Genomic DNA, 23,449 nt, shown 5'->3' on the forward strand with positions numbered 1-23,449 from the left:
AAGCTTATCAGCCATGATTGAATGGTGGAGCAGACCCAATGGGCTGAATGCCCTAATTTCTGCTCCTATGTCTTATGGGCTTATCATCTTATCTTATTTAGCAGTTTTCTGTCAAAGGTCTTCCAGAAACCCAAATGGATGACATCCACTGGCTCTCCTTTGTCCCACCTACACTTTACATCCTCAAAGAATTCTCACAGATTTGTAATGAATGACCTCCCCTTGATGAAGCCATGCTGACTCTGCTGTATTTTATCATGTCCTTCCAAGTAATCCACAAACCCATCCTTAATGAGGGACTCTACAATCTTACCAACAACCAAGGTCAGGCAAACCAGCCCACACCAGTTAAGTTTCTGGGCTATGGTCTTTGACCAGAAGAAATTTGATAGTGTGAGTCTTAGTAATAATGTCGCCATTGATTGTCAACAGTGATATTCAGATTTCATCATGTTGGAGAATGTCATTGTTTGGCTCTTGCATGGTGAAATTATTATTTGTCACTTGTCAATCCAAGCTTTTGTCATTTGGGTCAGTGGTGGAATGGATAACACATGTGATTACAGATCAGAGATTGCAAGATTGATTTCTACCTGACTTGTATTTATTTGGGACAGCACTATGGCTCAGTGGTAAGCACTGCTGCCTCACAACATCAGAGAACCAAGTTTGATTCCAATCTCAGGCAACTGTCTGTGTGGAGTTTGCACATTCTGCTTGTGTCTGCATGGGTTTCTTCCAGGTGCTCCAGTTTCCTCCCACCTTCCAAAGATGTGCAGGTTTGGTGTATTGGCCATTCTAAATTGCCCATTTTGTCCAAGATGCTTAGATTAAGTGGATTAGCAATGGGAAATGCAGGGTTACGAGGATAGGGCAAGGTGTTGGAATGTTCTTTGGAGTGTCAGTGTGGATATCATAGGCCAAATGACCTGCTTCCACACTGTAGGGATTCTATTATCATGTTCATGTCATGCTGCATTTGGACATAGGTGACTTGAGTCAATCAAGATTCATGAATGATGCTGATAGATGTGCAATCATTGGTGAACATCCTCAGTTCTGACCTTATGATAAAGGGAACATCATTGGTGATACAGCCTAAGATGGTTGAGTCCAGAACATGACCTTGAGGAAATCCTCTGGAGATGTCCTGTCATTCAGATGGTTGACCTTCCATCACCAAAACTATTTCAATTTATGCTAGGTATGACTCCGAGTGGAGTAAATTCCCCTGATTCCCATTGACTCCAGTTTTGCCAGGGCTCCTTAAAAACACACTCAATCAACTGCAGCTTTGATGTCAATGTTATGCTTTCTTCCCTCGTCTCTGGAAATAAGCACTTTTGTGCATGTTTAAACTAAGGCTGTAATGAGGTGAGGAGTTGAGTGGCCCTGGTAGAACCCAAACTGAGTGTCAGTTAGCAGGTTATTGCTGAGTAAGTAGATGTAGATGACACCCTGCATCATTTTGCTGATGATAGGGAATAGACATATTGGCAGTAGTTGACCAGATTGTAACTCTACAACTTTTTTCACAGAACATAACTCATTTGTTTGCCACATGGTCAGGTTGATGGCCAGTGTTGTAGCTCTATCAGAAATAGTTAAATTATGAATCAGTGAGTTCCAGAACACAGTTCTTCAGTACTCTCACAAGACTATTATCTAGGTCTAGAGCCTCTGCAGAATCTAATGTTTCCAGTGAAATCATGTGCCCTGAATAGAATTGGCTGAAGTCTGGTGTTTATGATACTGTGGACCTGAGGAGGAGGGAAGGTGGATAATGCACTCACCAGTCTGTTTGAAAATCATTGTTAATGTTTCAATCTTATAATTTGCACTGATGTTCTGGGCTCCAACTGACTGAGGATAAAATGTTTGTGAAGCCACTCCTTCCAGTAATTCATTTGGTTATGCACTACCATTAATGAATCAATCTGAAAGCACCTGCAGGGCTTTGATCTGATCAGTTGGCTGTGGTATCAATTATCCATGTCACTTGCTGCTTATGCTGTTAGGTAAGAATTGGCCTCATTTTGTAGCTTCAACAAGTCAACACCTCATGTATAGGTATGGGCCACTCTTGACATGCCCTCCTACACTTTCCATTTAATAAGGGTGGATTTGGTGTCTTAGTATAAATTGTAAAATGATGTGACATTCATGGTTATGAGCTTTGAAATTTGTTGGAATGCAATTTTTCTGCTGCTGGTGAATCACAGTGCCTGACGGATTCTGACTTGAGTTGCTCAACCTATTTCAGTATGATGATATTACCACAACACAAAAAGGATATTCTCAATGTGAAGCTCAAAATTGACTCCAGAAGGACTGTGGAAATGTTACTTCTACCCATATTATCATGAATACATGCAACTGCAGGAGTCAGTTCACCAAGGATGAAGTTGGTATATTTTTTACCTCACGATAGTTCCCTCATCACCCGCCACAGACTCAGTTTAGCAGCAATGTTTTTTTTTCCTTTAAATTTGGGACATGGGATGTGGCTGTCACTGCTGAACCAGCATTTATTTATTATCCCTAACTGCCCTTGAGAAGGTGTTGGTAAGCTTCCATCTTGAACCATTGCAATCCATGTGCTGTAGGTAGATCCATGATGGCATTTGGGAGGGACCTGTAGGATTTTGACCATTTCACAATGAAGGAATAAGCAATGTATTTCCAAGTCAAGATGGTAAGTGATTTGGAGGAAAACTTGATGGTAATATCAGCATGTAGCTCCTGCGCTTGTCCTTCTAGGGGGAACTAGTTGTGGGTTTGGAAGGGGCTGCTTAAGGATTTTTGGTAAATTTCTGCAGTACATTTTGTAGATAGTACACACTGCTGCTCTGAGCGTCAATGGCGGTGGACAGAATGGATACTTCTTGGTGTCGGGCCAATCAAATGTGATGCATTATCCTGGATGGTGTCAAGCCTCTACAGTATTTTAGAATTCCACCAGCTCACTCAAAAGTGGTGCTGCTGAACCACTCTTAATAGTGAACACTGAACTCACCCAATCACAGTAAATTCTGTACTCATTCACTCTCAGTGTTTCCTCCAATTTCTGTTCAACATGAATGAGCACTGATTCATCAGTTGAGGGTGTGCAAAATGGTACATACTGTTCAGCTGCAGATTTCCTTCCATATTTTATCTGAACCAATGATTGACAAAAATTCATCTACATTGGTTCAGCGGGGGGCTGTCTTTCAGAAAGCTGGACATGAGCCATGAGTGCATGTAGTTGTGATCAGATGAGGATTCCCATGAGTACACCACCCATAAAGGTTTGTATCAATATATGATACTGCCATTTGGCCTATCATCAGTATATGCAATTTTTCACTGGATCATGCAGAACATTTTACAGGGTCTACCACAGGTTGCCATTTATCTAGATGATGTGCTAATGACAGGGAAAACCAATAAGGAGCACTTAAATAACTTGGGCATGGTCCTTAGACATTTCTTCCAGCCAGGTCTACTCCTTAGAAGGAAAGAATGTGTGTTCCAGGCACCCAAGTGACCTACTTGTGCCATAGAATCATCCAGACATGGTTGCAACCATTGGAAGACAAAGTGAGGATGATCAAAAGTGGCCCAGCTCCCATGTCTATACCAGAGCCTAGGGTACGTAGCCCACTTTCCTTGTTATGGAAAGTTCAAACATAAACTAGCATCTATTCTGGCATCTTTGCATCGACTCTTAAAAAGGAGTCATTCATGGAAATGCTTGCATAGCGAAGCCATAGCTTTCGGGGAAGTGAGGAAACAATTATAATGCTCTAAAGTATTCGCACACTATGATCTCAAGTGAGATCTCAAGTGCTGACATTTGAAGCCACACCATACAGTATCAGAGTCGTATTAGCTCATAGAAGGCCCAATGGAGAAGAAGTCCAATAGTGTATGCATCCAGGACTTTGGCTACTGCACAGTGTAAATACACCCAGATGGAGTACGAAGGTTTGGTGGCCATATTTTGAAGCAAGAATTTCCTCCAATACCTTAATGAATGTATATCTGTAATAATATGGTGCACAAGTCCCTGCTATGTCCGTTTAAAGTGGGCCAAACAATGCTCCCCACACCCCCGCCCAACAGCTTCTGGCCAAATTCATCAGTAGGTTCTAATCCTAAATACATATAATTATACATTGGAATACCTTTCAGGAGTGGAAAAAGCAAATGCAGATGCATTGAGCTGTCTCCCATTGGCAGATACAGTACCAGTGGTACGGTCACTGGGAGGGTCCGTATTGGTTTTAAATTTTTTGGATACACTTTCAGTCACAGCTGTCAATAACAGAGTTTTAGCAAAGAAAGATCTAGTCTAAGCAAGACTGAAACAGTCTATGGTGATGGGGGAAAGTAAAGGACTATCACTACCAGAAATGAATTATTTTTGGACCAGGAGAGACCAGATCAAAGTAGAGTACAGTATCCTATTAAGGTGAGCAAAAAATGGTTGTTCCTCACTAGAAACTGGCTGAATTCCATGAGTGTCATCCAGAAGTTATCAAAATGAACATTTGGTGAGACTTTATGGCTGGTGTCCAGGATAAAATGCAGACATATCCGTGCTGGCAGGGCAGTGCCCCGAATGCCAATAAGGACAAAGGTTACTGCCATCAGCTGCCCCATATTCATGGGAATGACTGGGTAAACTCTGGACTTGGTGACACAGCAATACTGCAAATTCTTTCATGGTCTCAATGTTTTTAGTCATTGTGGATGCCCACTCAAAGTGGCTGGACATGCATACAGCTCATTTGTCAAACATGGGGGCGACAATAAAAAAAACTGTATGCATCTTTTGCAATACGTACAATGTCAGAATTGTTGGTCACAGGTAATGAGCTATTGTTCACCAACAGGGAATTTGAATATTTCCTGAAATTGAATGATATTTTAACATACACGGACAGCTCCTTACCATCCATCATCCAATGATTTCACAGAAAGAGCCGTCCAAACTTCGAAGGCAGGCTTAAAGAACCATTAGTTACTAAGCTGTGCCCCAGTTTCTATTTGATTAAAGTGCACCCCTCATGCAACTACAGGGATAGCTTGAGCAGAGTTGTGAATTAGAAGACTCTGTACCAGGTTAAACCTAATCTTCCTAGACCTGGAGGGTTGGGTGAAACCACACCAGGAACACCAATGCTAGACACAAGACTGTTAAGTGAGAGAGACAGTTCACTACAGGGGATGACATTTGGTGGAGGAGCCACAGGAATGGCCCTGTTATGGGTAAGAGGCATGATTGTCATAAGGTCAGCTCCAGTGATGAATAAAGTTCAGGTAGGTGTGATGGTCCTGATCAAGTATGTGGACCATATGCAACCTGGAAAGTCATAAAGAGTCTGGGAGAAAAACAGGCCCAGCTCCTGAACAGCCTTTCTAACTAATCGGGAACCTGTGGCTTCACTCCCTACATCAAGCATTGAAGATACTTTGGAATCTGAGATGGGCATGGTGGATGTTGCTGCCTCGATGCTTTTGTCACCTGAAGAAGTGAACGAATGTCTTCCAAGATGCTCTGGGGCACAAGAGGTGAGCTACTGTGCTTTATGTGTCACCCGTATCCCAGGCAGAGCTGAAAGAACCTGACAGGTGTTACAATGCCTTAGGAGGATCTACAAAAAAATAAACAGCCTATGTCCTCAGACTCGGGTGGGTGGAGGTGGGGGAGGGGGGGGGGGAATGTGGTGATTGCAAAGAGATCGGGCATGAGGACCTCATAGAATATGAATTTCATGATTACAGTTTTGATTCTCATCCAATCAGGGAGTCCTGGTTAATGATTAAGAACAGAAATGTCAGACATCCTTTGCATTCTGAGAACTGGCTCTCAAGGATTTGGATCAATGTCAAGGACTGTCCATGTGTAAATAAAGGCTGACTTGGTTTTGGGATACCAGCCTCTGATTGTGACCTATTTCACAACCAATCTCCTTATGACACCTTTTATCTCCTAAGTGATTGTAATGCCAGATAATAACATAAAATCTAGGAGGAGATGTAGGCAATTCACATAATCATGATTCAAGCCATTGATATGATCATGATTCTTCTCTATTCAGCCTCAACTCCACTTTCCTGCCTGCTGTCCTTTATCTGTGAACCCATTATTAATTAAAAATCTAACTCCAGATTAAATTTATTCAGTGTCCAACATTAACCACACTCTGCAGTTGTGAGTTTCATTGATTCAAGACCTTTTGAGAGAAGCTCCTCATCTCTGTTTTAAATCTGCTACCCATTAGCCAAAAAACTATGACCTCTCATTTTAGGTTGCTCCAAAAGGGAAAACGCTGTTTCTACTTTGTCAATCTCCTAGATCATTTTATATCCTTCAATTAGATTTCCTTTAATTCTCCAGCCTAAAGCAAATATGGACTTTAACTGTGCATTATCTCCTCATAAGGCAAGCCTTTCATCTCCTCAACAAATCTAATGAGCATTCTCTGATCTGCCTCAAAGGAATTACATTCTGTCTCAAGCAAAGGAACCAAAATTGTACACAATAATCCAGATACCAAATCATGTTTATCTTATATATTGTCCCTATTTTGATAGTCCATTTGTCAGCAATAAATGCTAAATTTCCATCTGATCTCTTTTTCACCTGTTGTACCTACATGCTAGCTTTCTGTGACTCGTGCACAAGGACACAAGGACCCTCTGCACAATAACATTTTTAATTTTCTCTTCACTTAGTAAGTTGTTTATTTTTCCCTTCTGACAAAAATTGATAACCTCATACTTATCTATATTAAACTCTATCTACCTAATTTTGACTGTTCACCTAACCTATCCATATCCATCTGTAAATTTTTTGTATCATCATTGTGACATACATGCCCACACAACCCAGTGTTACTTACAAATTTGGCTACAGCGCATTCTATTGCAGTATCCAGGTCATTAGCATAAACTGTTAATAGTCGGGACTTGAGAACAGAACCCTGTGGCATCCCATTACGACTTGTAAACAAGCAAAGGGCCCGTTTTTCCTGATCTTTGATTTCTGTTCAGTAGCTAATCCTCTATCTAAACTAATATATAACCCTTAATGCCATGTGGTTGTATATGTATTGGACAATTGCCTCTAGGATGTCAAGATAAATTACATCTATAGGACACCAGTTATTGACCTTGTTTATTACATAGAATCATAGAGTTGTGCAGCACGGAAACAGACACTTTGGTCCAACTCATCCCCACCAAGCAGACACCCCAATCTAACCTCGTCCCATTTGTCATGATTTGACCCATATCCTTCTCAGCCCTTCCTATTTATATATCCATCCAAACACCTTATAATTGTTTTAATTGTATCAGCTTCCACCACTGCCTCTGGCAGATGATTCCATACATACACCACCCTCTCATGAAAAAGCTACCCCTCAGGGAAATCCTTCCCCTCTCACCTTAAATCTTGGTCCTATCATTTTGAACTCCATCACCCTAGGAAAAAGACCTTGACCATTCACCCTACCCACATCCCTCATGATTTTATAAACCTCTCTAAGGTCACACTTCAGTCTCTAATTCTCCACAGGGCAAAAAGCCCCAGCCTACACAGTCGCTCCCTACAGCTCAATTCCTCCACTCCTCACAGCATCCTTGTAAATAATTTTTGCACCTTCTCAAGTTTAGCAATATTCTTCCGATAGACAGGCAACCAGCATCGTATGCAATATTTCAAAAGTGGCCAAACCAATGTCCTGTACAGTTGCATAATGACATTTTACTTCTATACTCAGTGTTCTGACCAATGAAGGCACCTTCAAAACCACTCTGTCTACCGATGACTCAACTTTCAAAGAGCTATGTAACTGTGCCCTTAGGGTCTCTTTGTTTGTCAACACTCCCCAGAGCACTACCATTAACTGCATGTCCTGCCCTTGTTTGCCTTTCCAAAATGCAATACTACATTTATCTAAATTAATCTCTATCTTCCACTCTTTGGCTCATTGGCCCATCTGATCAGGGTACTGTTGTCATCTGAGGTAACCTTCTCCACTTTCCACTCCACCATCAATTTTGATGGTATCGGACAGGAACTTGTAAAACTTACTAACCATTCCTCTTATATTCACATCTAAAGCATTTACATAAATGACCAAGCACTGATCCTTGTGATACACTACTGATCACAGGCCTTCAGTCTGCAAAACAACCCTCGACCATCAGTTTCTGTCTCTTTCTTTCAAGCCAATTTTATATCCAAATGGCGAGCTTCCACTGGATTGATATGATCTAACCTTACGAACAAGTCTCACATGTGGAAACTTTTCAAACATTTTTCTGAAGTCAATAAAAATAGCGCCTACTGTTTTGCCTTCATCAATTTCTTTGCCAGCTCTTCAAAAATCTCAGTTAAGTTGGTGCGACATGATTTCACACATGCAAAGCCAAGCCGACTATTTCTAATCAGTCCATGCCTCTCAAACTGCATGTAAATCCTGTCCCTCAGAATCCCTTCCAACAAATTACACACCACTGATGTGAGGAACACTGGCCTTTAACTCCCCGTCTTTTCTTCACAGACTTTCTTAAATAGTGGTACCACATTAGCCAACCTCTAGTCTTCTGGCACCCATAGCAATAGATGACACAAGTATCTCTGCAGGGGAAACAGCAATCTCTTTCCTAGCTCCCACAAAGTTCTGGGAAATACCTGATCAGCTCACAGGTATTTATATATAATTATGTGTTTTAAGACGTCCAGCACCTCCTCTTCTGTAAGACATCACTACTTATTTTCCCAAGTTCCCTCACTTCTATGTCCTTTTCCATAGCAAATACAGATACAAAGGATTTCCTTATTATCACACACATCACCTGTGGTTCCACACCTTGATGGATACGCTGATCTAAAAGGTGCCCTATTCTATTCTTAGTTACTCTTTTGCCTTTAATGTATTTACAGAAGGTCTTTGGATTCTCCTTAACTCTTCTTGCCAAAACTAACTCATGCCTGAAGAAGGGCTCATGCCCGAAACATCGATTCTCCTGCTCCTTGGATGCTGCCTGACCTGCTACGCTTTTCCAGCAATGCATTTTCAGCCCTGATCTCCAGCATCTGCAGTCCTCACTTTCTCCTAAAACTAACTCATGTCCCATTATTGGCCTCCTGATTTACCTCTTCAGTATACCTTGAATGCCCTTATACTCTTTCAGGGATTCAATTAATCCCAGCTGTCTATATTTGAACAGCTTGAACAGTATCTCAATTTCTCTAATCATCCAGTTTTTTCTACACCTACCAGCCTTGCCTTCACACTAATGGAAAAATACTGTTTCTGAACTCTCGTTATCTCATCCTTAAATGCCTCACATCCGCTTTACTGACAAATAATATCCCATGATCATTTTTTACAAGTTCCTGTCTGATACTGTCAAAATTGGCCTTACTCCAACTTTGAACTTCAACTTTTTGATCAATTCTGTCCTTTTCCACAGCTATTTTAAAACTAATACAATTGTGATATCTTGCCCAAAGGTTCTCCCCCATTGACACATTAGTCACTTGCTCGAGTTATTTAGAGTCATAGTCATAGAGATGTAAAGCACACAAACAGACCCTTCAGTCCAACTCATTCATGCTGAACAGATATCCCAAACCAATCTAGTCCTACCTGCCAGCACCCAGCCCACATCCCTCTAAACCATTCCTATTCAAATGTTGCAATTGTACCATAGAATCATAGAGATGTACAGCATGGAAACAGACCCTTCGGACCAACCCGTCATTGCTGACCAGATATCCCAACCGAATCTAGTACTACCTGCCAGCACCTGGCCCATCTCCCTCCAAACCCTTCCTAATCATATACGCATCCAAATGTCTCTTAAATGTTGCAATTCTACCAACCTCCACCACATCTTCTGGCAGCTCATTCCATACACGTACCACCCTCTGCGTGAAAAAGTTGTCTCTTTTATATCTTTCCCCTCTCACCCTAAACCTATGCCCTCTAGTTCTGGGCTCCCTGACCCAAGGGAAAACACTTTGTCTATTTATCCTTTCCATGCCCTCATAATTTTGTAAACCTCTATACGGTCACCTCTTAGCCACCGACGCTCCAGGGAAAACAGCCCCAGCCTGTTCAGCCTCTCCCTGTAGCTCAGATCCTCCAACCCTGGCAACATCCTTGTAAATCTTTTCTGAACCCTTTCAAGTTTCACAACATCTTTCTGATAGGAAGGAGACCAGAATTGCATGCAATATTCCAACAGGGCCTAACCAATGTCCTGTACAGCCGCAACATGACCTCCCAACTCCTGTACTCAATACTCTTACCAATAAAGGAAAGCATACCAAATGCCTTCTTCACTGTCCTATCTACCTGCGATCCACTTTCAAGGAGCTATGAACCTGCACTCCAAGGTCTCTTTGCTCAGCAACACTCTCTAGGACCTTACCATTAAGTGTATAAGTCCTGCTAAGATTTGCTTTCCCAAAATGCAGCATCTCGCATTTATCAGAATTAAACTCCATCCGCCACTTCTCAGCCCATTGGCCCATCTGGTCAAGATCCTGTTTAATCTGAGGTAACCCTCTTCTCTGTCCAATACACCTCCAATTTTGGTGTCATCTGCAAACTTACTAACGTTACCTCTTATGCTTGCATCCAAATCATTTATGTAAATGACAAAAAGTAGAGGGCCCATCACCGATCCTTGTGGCACTCCACTGGTCACAGGACTCCAGTCTGAAAAACAACCATCCACCACCACCCTATGTCTTCTACCTTTGAGCCAGTTCTGTATCCAAATGGCTAGTTCTCCCTGTATTCCATGAGATCTAAGCTTGCTAATCAGTCTCCCATGGGGAACCTTGTCGAACGCCTTACAGAAGTCCATACAGATCACATCTACTGCTCTGCCCTCATCAATGTTCTTTGTTACTTCTTCAAAAAACTCAGTCAAGTTTGTGAGACATGATTTCCCACGCACAAAGCCATGTTGACTATCCCGAATCAGTCCTTGCCTTTCTAAATACATGTACATCCTGTCCCTCAGGATTCCCTCCAACAACTTGCCTACCACCGAGGTCAGGCTCACTGGTCTATAGTTCCCTGGCTTGTCTTTACTGCCCTTCTTAAACAGTGGCACCACGTTTGCCAAACTCCAGTCTTTCGGCACCTTACCTGTGACTATCGATGATGCAAACATCCAGCAAGAGGCCCAGCAATCACTTATCTAGCTTCCCACAGAGTTCGCGGGTACACCTGATCAGCTGCCACCACTTCCTCCAGCAGCTCATTCCATACATGTATCACTCTCTGTGTGAAAGAAATGCCCCTCAGATCTCTTTTATATCTTTCCCCTGTCACCCTACACATATGTTCTCTAGTTCTGGATTCCAACACACCAGGGAAAAGACTTTGTCTATTTATCTTATTGATGTACCTCATGATCTTATAAACCTCAATAAGGTCACCCCTCAGCCTTCGAAGCTCCAGGGAAAACAGCCCTAGCCTATTCAAACTCTCCCTATACTTCATATCCTCCAAACCTGGCAACATCCTTGCATATCTTTTCTGAACTCTTTCAAGTTTCACAACATCTTTCCGATAGAAATTTGACCATAATTTTACGTAATATTCCAACAGTGGTCTAACCAATATTCTGTACAGCCACAACATGACCTCCCAACTCCTGTACTCAATACTCTGACCTATAAAGTAAATCATACCGAACGCTATCCTATCCTATCCCACCTGTGACTCTACTTTCAAGAACCTATGAACCTGCACTTCAAAGTCCCTTTGTTCAGCAACTTTCCACAGTACCTTACCATTAAGTGTATAAGTCCTGCTAAGATTTGCTTTCCCAAAATGCAGTACTTCATATTTATCTAAATTAAACTCCATCTGCCACTTCTCAGGCCATTGGCCCATCTGATCAAGAGACCTTTGCAATGAGGTAATCTTCCTCATGGTCCACTACACCTCCACACCTCTATTTTTTGTGTCATCTGCAAACTTACTAAATGTACCTCTTACACTCACATCCAAATCATTTACATAAATGATTAAAAGTAGTGGACTCAGCACCAACCCTTGTGGCACTCCACTGGTCACAGGCCTGCAGTCTGAAAAACAACTCTCCACGAAAATCCTCTGTCTCCTACCTTTGAGCCAGTTCTGTATCCAAATGGCTAGTTCTTCCTGTAGTCCATGAGATCTAATCTTGTTAACCAGTCTCTCATGGGGAGTCTTGTCGAATGCCTTACTGAATCCCATATAGATCACGTGCACAGCTCTTACCTCATCAATCCTCTTTGTTATTTCTTCAAAAAACTCAATCATGTTCATGAGACATGATTTCCCATGCACAATGCCATGTTGACTATCCCTAATCAGTCCTTGACTTTCCAAACACATGTACATCATCCCTCAGGATTCCCTCCAAAACCTTGCCCACCACCGATGTCAGGTTCACTGGTCTATAGTCCCCTCACTTGTCCTTACCAACCTTCTTAAACCGTGGCATCATGCTAGCCAACCTCCAGTCTTCTGGCATCTCACCTATGACTATTGATGATACAAATATCTCAGCAAGGGGACCAACAATCACTTCCCCAGCTTCCCACAGAGTCCTAGGGTACACCTGATCAGGTCCTGGGGATTCATCCACTTTTATGTGTTTCAAGGCATCCAGAACTTCCTCCTCCATAATATGAACATTTTTCAGGATATCACCATCTATTTCACTACATTCTATACCTTCTATGTCCTTTTGCACAGTAAACACTGATGCAAGATTCTCATTTAGTAACTTCCCTATCTCCTGCGGTTCCACACAAAAGCCACCTTGCTGATCTTTTGAGGGGCCTCTGTTCGCTCCTGAGTTACCATTTTGTCCTTAATGTATTTGTAAAAACCTGTTGGATTCTCTTTAATACCATTTGCCAAAGCTATCTCATGTCCCCTTTTTTCCCTCCTGATTTCCCTCTTAAGTATACTCCTGCTGCCTTTATACTCTGCAAAGGATACATTTGATCTATCTTGCCTATACCTGAAATATTCTCCCTTCTTTTCCTGAACCAAACCCTCAATTTTTTTCATCATCCAGCATTCCTTACAGCTACCAGCCTTTCCTTTCACCCTAACAAAAATATACCTTCTCTGGTCTGTCGTTATCTCATTTCCGAAGGCTTCCCATTTTCCAGCCATCCCTTTACCTGCAAAGATCTGCCCCCAATCAGCTTTTGAAAGTTCTTGCCAAATACCATCAAAATTAGCCTTTCTCCAATTTAGAACTTCAGCGTTTAGATCTGGTCTATCCTTTTCCATCACTATTTTAAAACTAATAGAATTATGGTTGCTGGCCCCAAAGTGCTCCTCTACTTACACTCAGTCACCTTCCCTGCCTTATTTCCCAAGAGTAAGTCAAGTTTTGCACCTTCTCCAGTATGTCCAACCACATATTGAATCAGAAAATTTTCCTGTATAAACTTAACAAATTCTTCTCCATCTAAATGCTTAATGCTATAGACTGGCAGTCCCAGTCTATGTTTGGAAAATTAAAATCCCCCAACATAACCATCCTATTATTCTTACAGATAGCCGAGATCTTGTGACAAATCTGTTCTCAATCTCCCTCTGACTATAAGGGAGTCTATAATACAATCCCAATAAGGTGATCATCCCTTTCGTATTTCTCAGTTCAACTCAGGTAACTTCCCTGGATGTATTTGCAGGAATATCCTCCCTCAGTACAGCTGTAATGCAATCCCTTAACAAAAGCTTCACTACCTTTCCTCTCTTGCCTCCCCTTCTGTGCTTCCTGTAGCATTTGAATCCTGGAACATCAAGCTGCCAGTCTTATCCATCCCTGAGCCACATTTCTGCAATTACTATGATATCCCAGTCCCATATTCCTAAGCATGCCCTGAGTTCATCTGTTAGACCTCTTGCATTGAAATAAATGCAGTTTAATTTATCAATTTTACCTTGTTCTCTGCTTTGTCCCTGCCTGCCCTAATTGTTTGACTCAGTTCTTTTCTCAACTGCACCAGTCTCAGATTGACCTCTTTCCTCACTATCTCCCTCCATTGCACCCACCACATTAATAGTGTAAATCCTCCTCAGCAGCTCTTGCAAATCTCTCAGCCAGTATATTAGTCCTGTTCCAATTCAGGTGCAATTCTTCCTCCTTGAACAGATCACTTCGACCCCAGAAGAGATTCCAATGATCCAAAAATGTGAATCATTCTCCCATACACCAGCTCCTCAGCCATGCATTCATCTGTTCTATCCTCCTACTCCTGCCCTCAGTAGCTGGCAGCATCATTATCCAGATATTACTACTCTCACGGATCTCCTTTTTAAATTCTTGTCCACCTCTCTATGTTCTCCTTTCAGAATCTAACCCTTTTGCCTTCCTATGTCATTGATTCCGATGTGTACAACGACCGCCTGCGGGTCCCTCTCCCCCTTGAGAACATCCTGCACCCTCTCTGAGACATCCTGGATCCTGGCACCAGGAAGGCAAGGCACCATTCTGATTTTTCACTGCTGGCCACAGAAACGTTTGTCTGTCCCTCTGGCAAGAGTCCCCTAACACAATTGATCTCTTGGAACCTGGCGTAACCCTCATTGTAATAGAGCCAGTCAGGATACCAGAAACCTGGCTGTTCGTGCTACATTCCCCTGAGAATCCATCACCCCCTACATTTTCTAAATCGCATACTCATTTGAAATGGGGAGAGCTACAGAAGACTCCAGCACTACCTGCCTACCTCTCTTACCTTTCCTCGAGTTAAACCATCTATGTGACCGTATTTGCAACTATTTCCCTTCCTATAATTCCCATTCATCACATCGCCCTGCTCTTGTAAATTCCTCTTTGCTTCTAACTGTCCCTCCAACTCATCATTCAATCTGATATGATTCGCAAACAACGGCATTTATTGTAGATATAATCCTCAGCAACAGATAAATTCTCCCTAAACTCCCACATCTGGCAAGAAAAGCGTAAAGGCTAAGTTTTGCTTCTTCCAATTTACAGACCCAGTAAATAGCACTGTCTTATTCCTCGACAAAATACTGTTCTAGAGTCTAGATTAGTGTGGTGCTGGAAAAGCACAGCAGGTCAGGCAGCATCCGAGAAGCAGGAAAATCGACGTTTCGGGCAAAAGCTTTTCCAGCACCACTCTAATCTAGACTCTGGTTTCCAGCATCTGCAGTCCTTGTTGTTACCTAAAATACTGTTCCAGGTTAACTTAATACTTGTGAGTTATATTTTAATTTTAACCAAGAGACATATCTCAATAAAACATATAATCAAGAAAGAACCGACTCCACTCACTGCTGTAGATGTTCTGTAGGCTAAACTTAAAAATATTCACTTGTCTGTTTTTTCTCCCAAACAGGTTCCTCCAAGATTAGTTGCGAATTTTACTGTTTGTTAATTTTCCCAGATGCACTCCGATGTCCAGCGATACATGAATTCAAATATCAAAGGCAGTAACTGCGCTGGTTCACTGCTGTGTCAGTTAGCACTGCTGGTTTCTTTCTTTCTCTGTCTGTCACTCTCTTCCTGCACGGACCTCACCATGTGCTGCATTTGTCGGTTCTTCTGCCTTTTAAAAGAGCTGTTGTTTTGCCTTTTTTTTCTCCGAAGTTCCGAAACAATGCAACAGCATATAAAACAGTAATTGCTGTTCCTGGAAATTGAGGAAATCACCTCCAACACCTATAATACCTCAAAAAAGAAGCAGCTTGTTGCCGCCAGAAATTTTCCCGTCCTTTGTCTTGGATTACCATCCTAATGAAGTTGACTCAATTAGCCAGCCAAAATTAGTTCGTGTGCCTAGTGCAGTGCATCATTTGAGCTGTTTGCCTTCCATTCTTAACCAAGTTCGATGAATGAAAGTATGAATGCCCATTTGATTATATGGGACAGCAGCACTAAATATTTAAAATACCACAATATGTAGCTTCACAATCTGTAGGCCCGATTAAATTTCTCACGTCCATATATTACCATTAATACAGATTACAAAACCTGAATTGATATGTTATCTGCGTAAATCTACCAGTTGCATTGGCAGACTTCTAACGAGCTATAAGCATAGTGAAGCTCAAAACGTGAAGTGTTTGCTGAACGGCAAGAAAGTTTAGCTCTTCGGCTAAATTGCTTCGCCCCGCCCCCACGCTGAAATAAATCAAGCCAAATGCAACCTTTATATAGTGGTGGTCAATTAATCAATCAGCACCACATGCACACAACGCTCTGCCCATTATCGTTATGGGTCGTTTTGACACCTGAGTAGGCACAAATTGACTACAATGTTTCCTGCTTTGAAACTTCAATTATTCATCAGAAATTTGCCTTCGATCCTTATACAGTTTCTTCCAAGCCCACGCCCACTTCCATCAAATAGGACAGGACAGCAGATACATGGGAACACGACGGCCTGCAATTTTTCGTCCAAGGTTCTCACATTCCTGATTTGGAAATATGTCGCCAAACCCAGTCGTTTGGTCAAAATCATGAAATTCTTTTCTTAATGATATTGTGAGCCTACCTACAGTGCACGGACTGCAGCAGTTCAAGAAGGCAGTTCACCACCGCCTTCTCATGGGGCAACTAGGGACGAGCAATAAATGCCTCCCAAATGAACAAATCTGTGTTTGGCTCGAAAGGGCTTGAGAAACCTTGAAAAATGAAGGTGCGATATTTAAGTGAAATATTTCTCTTGATTTCGTTTGTTTTTCATTCTCCATGATAAGCAGCCTGAAATCCATTCAGTAAGTAGTTAAAGTTTGCTAATTTATCTTACTCAATTCCCGACTACTGTCCAGGTCAGTAGTTTGCGCATTGTATTCTCTCTATGTGACACCACGGAATAAAACTGCACACTAGACATGTGACCAATTTTGCACTAAACAAAACCCCCAGGTGGCGTGCAAGATATCTACATTTCGTTTAAATAAAAAGGACCATAGCCTGAATTTCCTTAGACATCAACTCAAAGGTTGTCTCGATGGGCTCTGTTCAAATAAGCAGCACAAATCAGTCAACTACGACCCTGTTGGTCTTCCTCTAATTCAGGATCAGGGTAATGGAATCTGTCATCAGTCGTACTACTAAGCAACAGTTGTTCATTAGCAAATCTATGCGTGGTACAGAGTGAGGATTCTGCAAGCCTCACTCCCTCTGCAAATCTTTACAACTGATGTTCAAATCTGACCGAGCATCGTCATTCAAAAGGTGAGATAAATAAACTGCCCTGATTGATAGCAATGCTGCATTTTCCGAATATAGAACTAAAAAGCTCTATGGAAATTTTAAAACACTCGCGATTAGGCAAAAGAGATCCTCAAGTGAAATTCAGTGAACGCTGGAACAAAGTTAAATGAAATGCGTCAAAGAATTTCACCCGGAAAAAAAACGGCAGGAGTTCATCGTCACAGTGGTCAATACCGACCTTCAGCTACTTCAGCAATGGCCCTATCTCCGTGGTGAGATAAATCGTGGAACTGTTTTTCTTTCAAATTCCATGATGCACAGCTTTATTCCTGAGTCCTCGACGACAGAAGCAACCCAACACACGTGTAGGGACAAATGGGTACCATCGAGATTTTCGTCTGTCAAGTTTAAGATTGTGTATCTGGAATTTGAAAAAAAAAGTTCCACGATTTTTCTCAGATTAGTCTTTTGAAATGCAGTGTACTTCAGTTCCTGATTGTCTGTCTAAATGTGTGTGCCACGAAGCAGTCAAACTCATGAGAGCCCAAAGTCTGAATTCATTGTTTTCATCTAATAATCAAAAATAATCTGTACTGCGTTAAATAACCCAGTCTTCTTATAAAGTGTCGCCGCGTTTGTTCAGACTCTCTGTAAGCAATATAACAGTTCTTCCATTTTCAGTTCGTTTAACAGAAGAGCAAAATCGTTGCCTGCTGAAAGAATCAGCAGCAAACCTAAGCCAGCAGGAAGGTATTGGTAGACACAATTAACAACTCTCCAAAACGGTGGTCGGTCTGCGTTACAGATAAGGGACACTGTAGTTTTAAACTCTAAAATAATGCTTCTTGTGGTGCGGACATGAACCATTCAACTTCTCAATATTAATTTCCAAACTATTTTACTAATAAATGAACATTAGCCACCAAATACTAATAACGTCCAAAGCATTAACCAATTGATAACATAAAACAGTAGTTAAAACAGAAAAGAAATTGTGATTTCACAATACATTTCTCTGATTCAGGGTCCCTAAAAGAGCTTTTTGACTCAGGCCGAACCTTTCAAATGAAAATAACATGGTGGTGCGACGAACTTTGACATCAATTGCTTGCAAGGTTAACGTTTGACGGTAATCTCACATTTAAAAGTTTTTGGATGAACATTTGAAGCATCATAAAATTCAAAGGGCCTTGTGCTGGAAAGTGGGACGAGTGTAGATTTAGTGTATTTTTGGCGGGATAGATTCGATGGTTGAATGGCCTCTTCTGTAATACAATTCTCTGATTCTACATTCCTACAAAATGCTACGTGCAAGGGATAATTAATCAGTGTTTTATTGATGTCGTGATGAACAATGACTAGGACACTCTCCTATTCTTTGAAATAGTGGCAGAGGAACGGATTGATATACATGAGATCAGTAACAGGATTTCCTTTTTAACTTGTGCCAGGTGTCTTTGTTATCAAGAGTTGGACATCACGGACAGTTTCGCTTGCCCTTTGAACGAGACGCGACATGCAGCTTGCATTTTACGTTTAGAAGATTTGGATTGTGATTTGAATCTTCTAAATTAAATGCTGGCGCAAACATCCCTCGAACATTTGAAGGTGGGTAATTGTGAACTATCGCAGGATATGCTGTGAGCCCACATCAAAGGTTAAACACCCATACAAAGCATCGAGCGTGTTGCGCACAACGGAGAGACGTTGGTGGGATAATCTGGTAAGAATCCTGTCAGTGTAAACACAGTTGACTCTTTAAGGCATATGAATTACAAAAAATAGCATATTGTTATCTGATCACTGTTTCACAGAGCACTCTCTAGTCCAAAATTAATGTCTTCTTTCATGCAATCCGTTGATATAAAGGTACACTCAGGTCTTAAGAGAAATACAAGCTGTTCAAATGAAATGGTTTTCGATACTATTAAAACATTGGCCTTCTGAAATTTTTATATAGCAGTTATCTAAAACAAACATTAAAAGGATCGGGGGGGGGGAAGTAATTTTTTTCATAATTTTCAGGTAAAGAAATACTTTCAAAGCAGAAAAAAAATTAGATTATTAAACAAGGAAAACTCTAACCTCTGGCAGGATGACAACAGGAATGAGAAACTTGTGCAATAATCTTTCCGGTATCAATATGAAAATCCTGTCTGTTTAACAATGATTCTGACTCTTTATTTGAAAATAAAATACATAATTATTCGTCAAGAATTACCTGCCACAGAAAGAATAGTTTGTTGTCGTGGTTAGTTTCTTGCGGCGCTGTCACGAACACTCCGATCGTTGAAAGGCAACGTAGAATGACAAGGTTTTAAAAACAGAAAGTCACTCTTCGATGATTCCGGTGACAAGCACACACTGTAATGATAACTTCCGGTCTGAACTGCCCCGCTATAATTCAAAGGATCCCTTCCTGTTGGTGTCCGATTAAAGCCATCAGTCGAATTTCTCTCATTACAACAACAGACTGCAGAGCTATAAATTTCAGTAGTATTTCTATCTTGTCTGCACTTCAGGGTGAGCAAACATAATATTATTATGAGAAACAAAAAGGAAGTGGATCCAAAAATTATGATTAGATAACTATTTATACCTGAAAAAAATTCCGAGTGTCTGGGTTCATCACGTTGGTCAAATGATTTCTCAGTAACATTGGACATTACGATAAAGGATATTGTGGCGCTGCTGGAAAGGCTCGGTTGTCCATTGTCCTTCACGCAGAGGACTACGCGCACGGCAAAGATATCTTGATCACTAAATGCTCGCGTTGCTCTAATTTCTCCAGAAAGAAGTCCAACAGTAAACAGACTAGGATCACTGGCTTCCAAAAACTCATAGGAAAGCCTTGCGTTCTGACCAGAGTCTTCATCCGTGGCAATTACTTTGGTGACCAGATATCCTGGATATGTTGAACGTGGCATAACCTCCACTGTTACTGAGTTGTTCCATGTTAGAGGTGAAACAATAATGGGTGCATTGTCATTTTGATCCAAAATAATAACATTCACAAAGGTAGTGCTGCTCAATGGAGGCGACCCAGCATCCTGAGCTTGAACTTTCACCTGGAAATGTTTCTGTTGCTCATAGTCGAAGGAACGCAGAGCGTAAATGTTCCCATTTTTGGAGTTAATCGTAAAGTACGCAGAGGAGGCTATTTCTTCTTGCTGTCGATTGTCGACAAAGGAATAAGAAATTTCCGCATTCTGATTCAAATCAGCATCATTTGCACTAACAGCAAATATAGATGCACCGGGCGCGTTATTCTCCATCAGATACACGTTATATGACGACTGTGTAAAACTTGGTGCATTATCATTGACATCAATTACTGAAACCACAATGAATGTACTTGCTGAAAGTGGAGGAAATCCACCGTCCCAGGCTGAAAGGGAGATGTTGTACTGTGGGGTAATCTCATGATCCAGAAAGCCATTGGTAATCAACTTGTAGTTGCCCTTCAAAGATCTTTCAATCTTGAACGGAATGCTGTCTGGGATCTGACACTGAACTCTCCCATATTCGTCAGAATCGCGATCTGTTACGCTGATCAGAGCAATACCAACCCCTGAAGAAGCATCTTCCCGCACAGCACTGGACACCACCGTAACTTGCAACACAGGACTATTGTCGTTAGTGTCAAGTACATCAATGACAACATTTGCAAGACCTGACAATTCAGACGGAGCAGAGTTCATTGCTTGGACGTCAAATTCATAAACATTGGCTTCTTCAAAATCCAGTACTCCTCGAACTCTGATCTCTCCAGTCATAGGGTCCAACTTGAACAGCTCACGAATATTTTGGGAAACATGATTGGTGAAAGAATAAGTCACGTCAGCGTTTGTACCTTCATCTATATCAGCAGCATGAACCTTGAGCACCAAAGAGCCATTCGCAATATTTTCCATCACCGTCGCCCTGTAAGTTTCATGATCGAAGACGGGTGCGTTATCATTTGTGTCAATGACGTTAATGATGATCCGCGCTGTGCCAGATCTCTGCGGAATCCCACCGTCAATGGCTTTCAATACTAGAGTAAACATTGACTGTTGTTCACGGTCCAAGGACCTCTTTAATACCAGCTCGACATTTTTATTCCCCCCTCTTCTTGTCTGCACTTTAATATCAAAGTGCTCGTTCGGATTGATCTGGTATGTGTTGATTGTGTTTGTACCCACGTCCAGATCACGCGCGCTCTCGAGAGGGAAGCGAGCGCCCGGCGCATTTAACTCATTGATTTGCAAATAGAATTCCTTCCTCGAAAAGATGGGTGAATTATCATTTACGTCTAGTATCTCCACTTCAAGGGGATACATTTCCAAAGGATTATCGAGCGTGATTTGGAAAGAGAGAGAACATGCAGCGGTTTTGCTACAAAGCTGTTCTCTGTCGATTCTTTCATTAACAAATAAGAAACCATTTTCTACATTTATCTCCATGTATTTCTTCGAGTAATCAGAAATCAGAAGAAATTTGCGACTTGCTAATTCCCAAACCTTTAATCCTAGATCTTCAGCGGCGTTGCCAACAAAGGTTCCACGTTCCACTTCCTCGGGAATCGAGTAGCGAAGTTGTTCGGAAACCAGGTCAGAAATGCATAGCAAAAAAATGATGGATACTCGGCTCATCAGAGTAGTTGCCATTGTCAAATTGATGCGTCAATTCTGACAGAAAAAAATAACGAGCTGCATATCAATATCCGATTTTTTGAACTGAGCAACGTTAAGATATCACTAGGAGAGCTTTACTGACCGTGACCGCACACGATCAACGCAGACACCAACTGCTCGTAAGGTTCTGTTTGTCTCGGAGGAGGCGGTCGATCTCTTCCAACGTCTCGAATTCTTATTGGTCGACAGCGACACGAAGAGTTTCGCCCAATAACTGCAACTATTCTTAAAGCTAGACCCTGTAGAGATCTTGTCAAATTATGGGTGTACAATTAAAAATATCTCGACAAATGGCATTTCACAAATTACATTTTCAATGTGCTGTATCGGAATCCTGAGCCGTTTGATACTTGCCTCATTATCGTCATCAACGGCTGTCCATGTTTAGTTGTTATATTGCCATTCCACGACTTAAATAAATCGTCGGTTACGAAATTTCCAAGCATTTCTAGGCCTTAAATCTGAACTAATGATTCTAAAAGTGTTTAGATATCTCTAATACTTGAAAAAGCTAACATTATCTCCGAGACGCTGATTTTTTTGTTAAATAGCAAAGACTGAAATCGATACATTCGTAACAGATCTTTTCTCTGTCTCATTAGTCCTCACAAATCAATTTATTTTCACGCACGCTACCTCTTTTTGAATGTGACTGGAATACATTTATGGTGAACCTATCATCCCTCGTCCAGAATCAAACAGTGGCACCCTGACCGTGTCCAAGAAAGAATGTGCCCAATAATTAGTTGTGCTGCTCCAAACGTTCAATATTCTGCTCGCATTCTGTTAAAACTAAGAACATACCTATACGTCTGTATTCCGAGAAACTAATTAACGCATGCGGTAACATGAAAAGAATGAGATAGACAACTGTGCGCGCTCTGATATTCTTCGATAAACGTAACACACTGAACATCATCACATCGACCAATTTCTTTGGTGTTTGCAACCTTTTACTGAGCTCCTTTTTGAAGCATCTCAAATCTCACTGTGCAGTCATTAAACACTGCGAAAATGGCCCCGATATCTAGACCGACACCAAACGGAATAGCTCCACGATTGAAGTATCACCGAACTCGAATGTTCTATACTACAATCTGCTTTTGTAAATAGTTCACTTGATTCAGGAAAATCATGCCTTAGCATCGCAGAAGTAAACGCGAGTTATGAATCATGCTCATAAAGTCGCAGATGTTGAAATGCGGCATGGGTGCTGTTTATATTCGTGAGGTTAAGAATGAACAGATGAGTTGAACGGAAACATATAAAAAGAGTTAGAATGCGAGCATCTCGGGCCATCATCATAAAAACGCACAAGGGGAAGTAATAGCTTTTGAAACGAAAACAAAATCTGTTAAAACGTGTGACGAATTCTAAATGGTTTAAATGTTAGATTTTGTCTCAGAATTCGAAGGAAGAGAGGTAGATCGCTATATCGGTGTAAAATCGCAACGTTCAGCCTCGATGGTGGACAACGTGGACAGCAAAAATGAGGCCACTGGTAGCAGATTACAATAGAACGTTTCCCACAAGTGAACGCAGTCCATTGG

At 41.4% G+C, this 23,449-nt stretch overlaps 1 protein-coding gene across 3 annotated transcripts in view; it reads right to left on the reverse strand.

The window, feature by feature from the left end:
* Positions 1-22,001, reverse strand: part of LOC140491852 (protocadherin gamma-A11-like) — a 47,264-nt gene extending 25,263 nt beyond the window's left edge. For 2 of the 3 annotated variants that reach the window (XM_072590261.1, XM_072590262.1), the window contains exon 1: positions 19,445-22,001. In XM_072590261.1, the coding sequence (XP_072446362.1) occupies positions 19,476-21,872 (2,397 nt within the window). In that variant the 5' untranslated portion in view covers positions 21,873-22,001 and the 3' untranslated portion in view covers positions 19,445-19,475. The remainder of the gene's footprint in view (positions 1-19,444) is intronic. The other variant, XM_072590263.1, reaches the window with a different exon arrangement.
* Positions 22,002-23,449: the final 1,448 nt, after the last annotated feature.

This window comes from Chiloscyllium punctatum, chromosome 20 (genome assembly GCF_047496795.1).
Source record: "Chiloscyllium punctatum isolate Juve2018m chromosome 20, sChiPun1.3, whole genome shotgun sequence".
NCBI classification, from domain to species: Eukaryota; Metazoa; Chordata; class Chondrichthyes; order Orectolobiformes; family Hemiscylliidae; genus Chiloscyllium; species Chiloscyllium punctatum.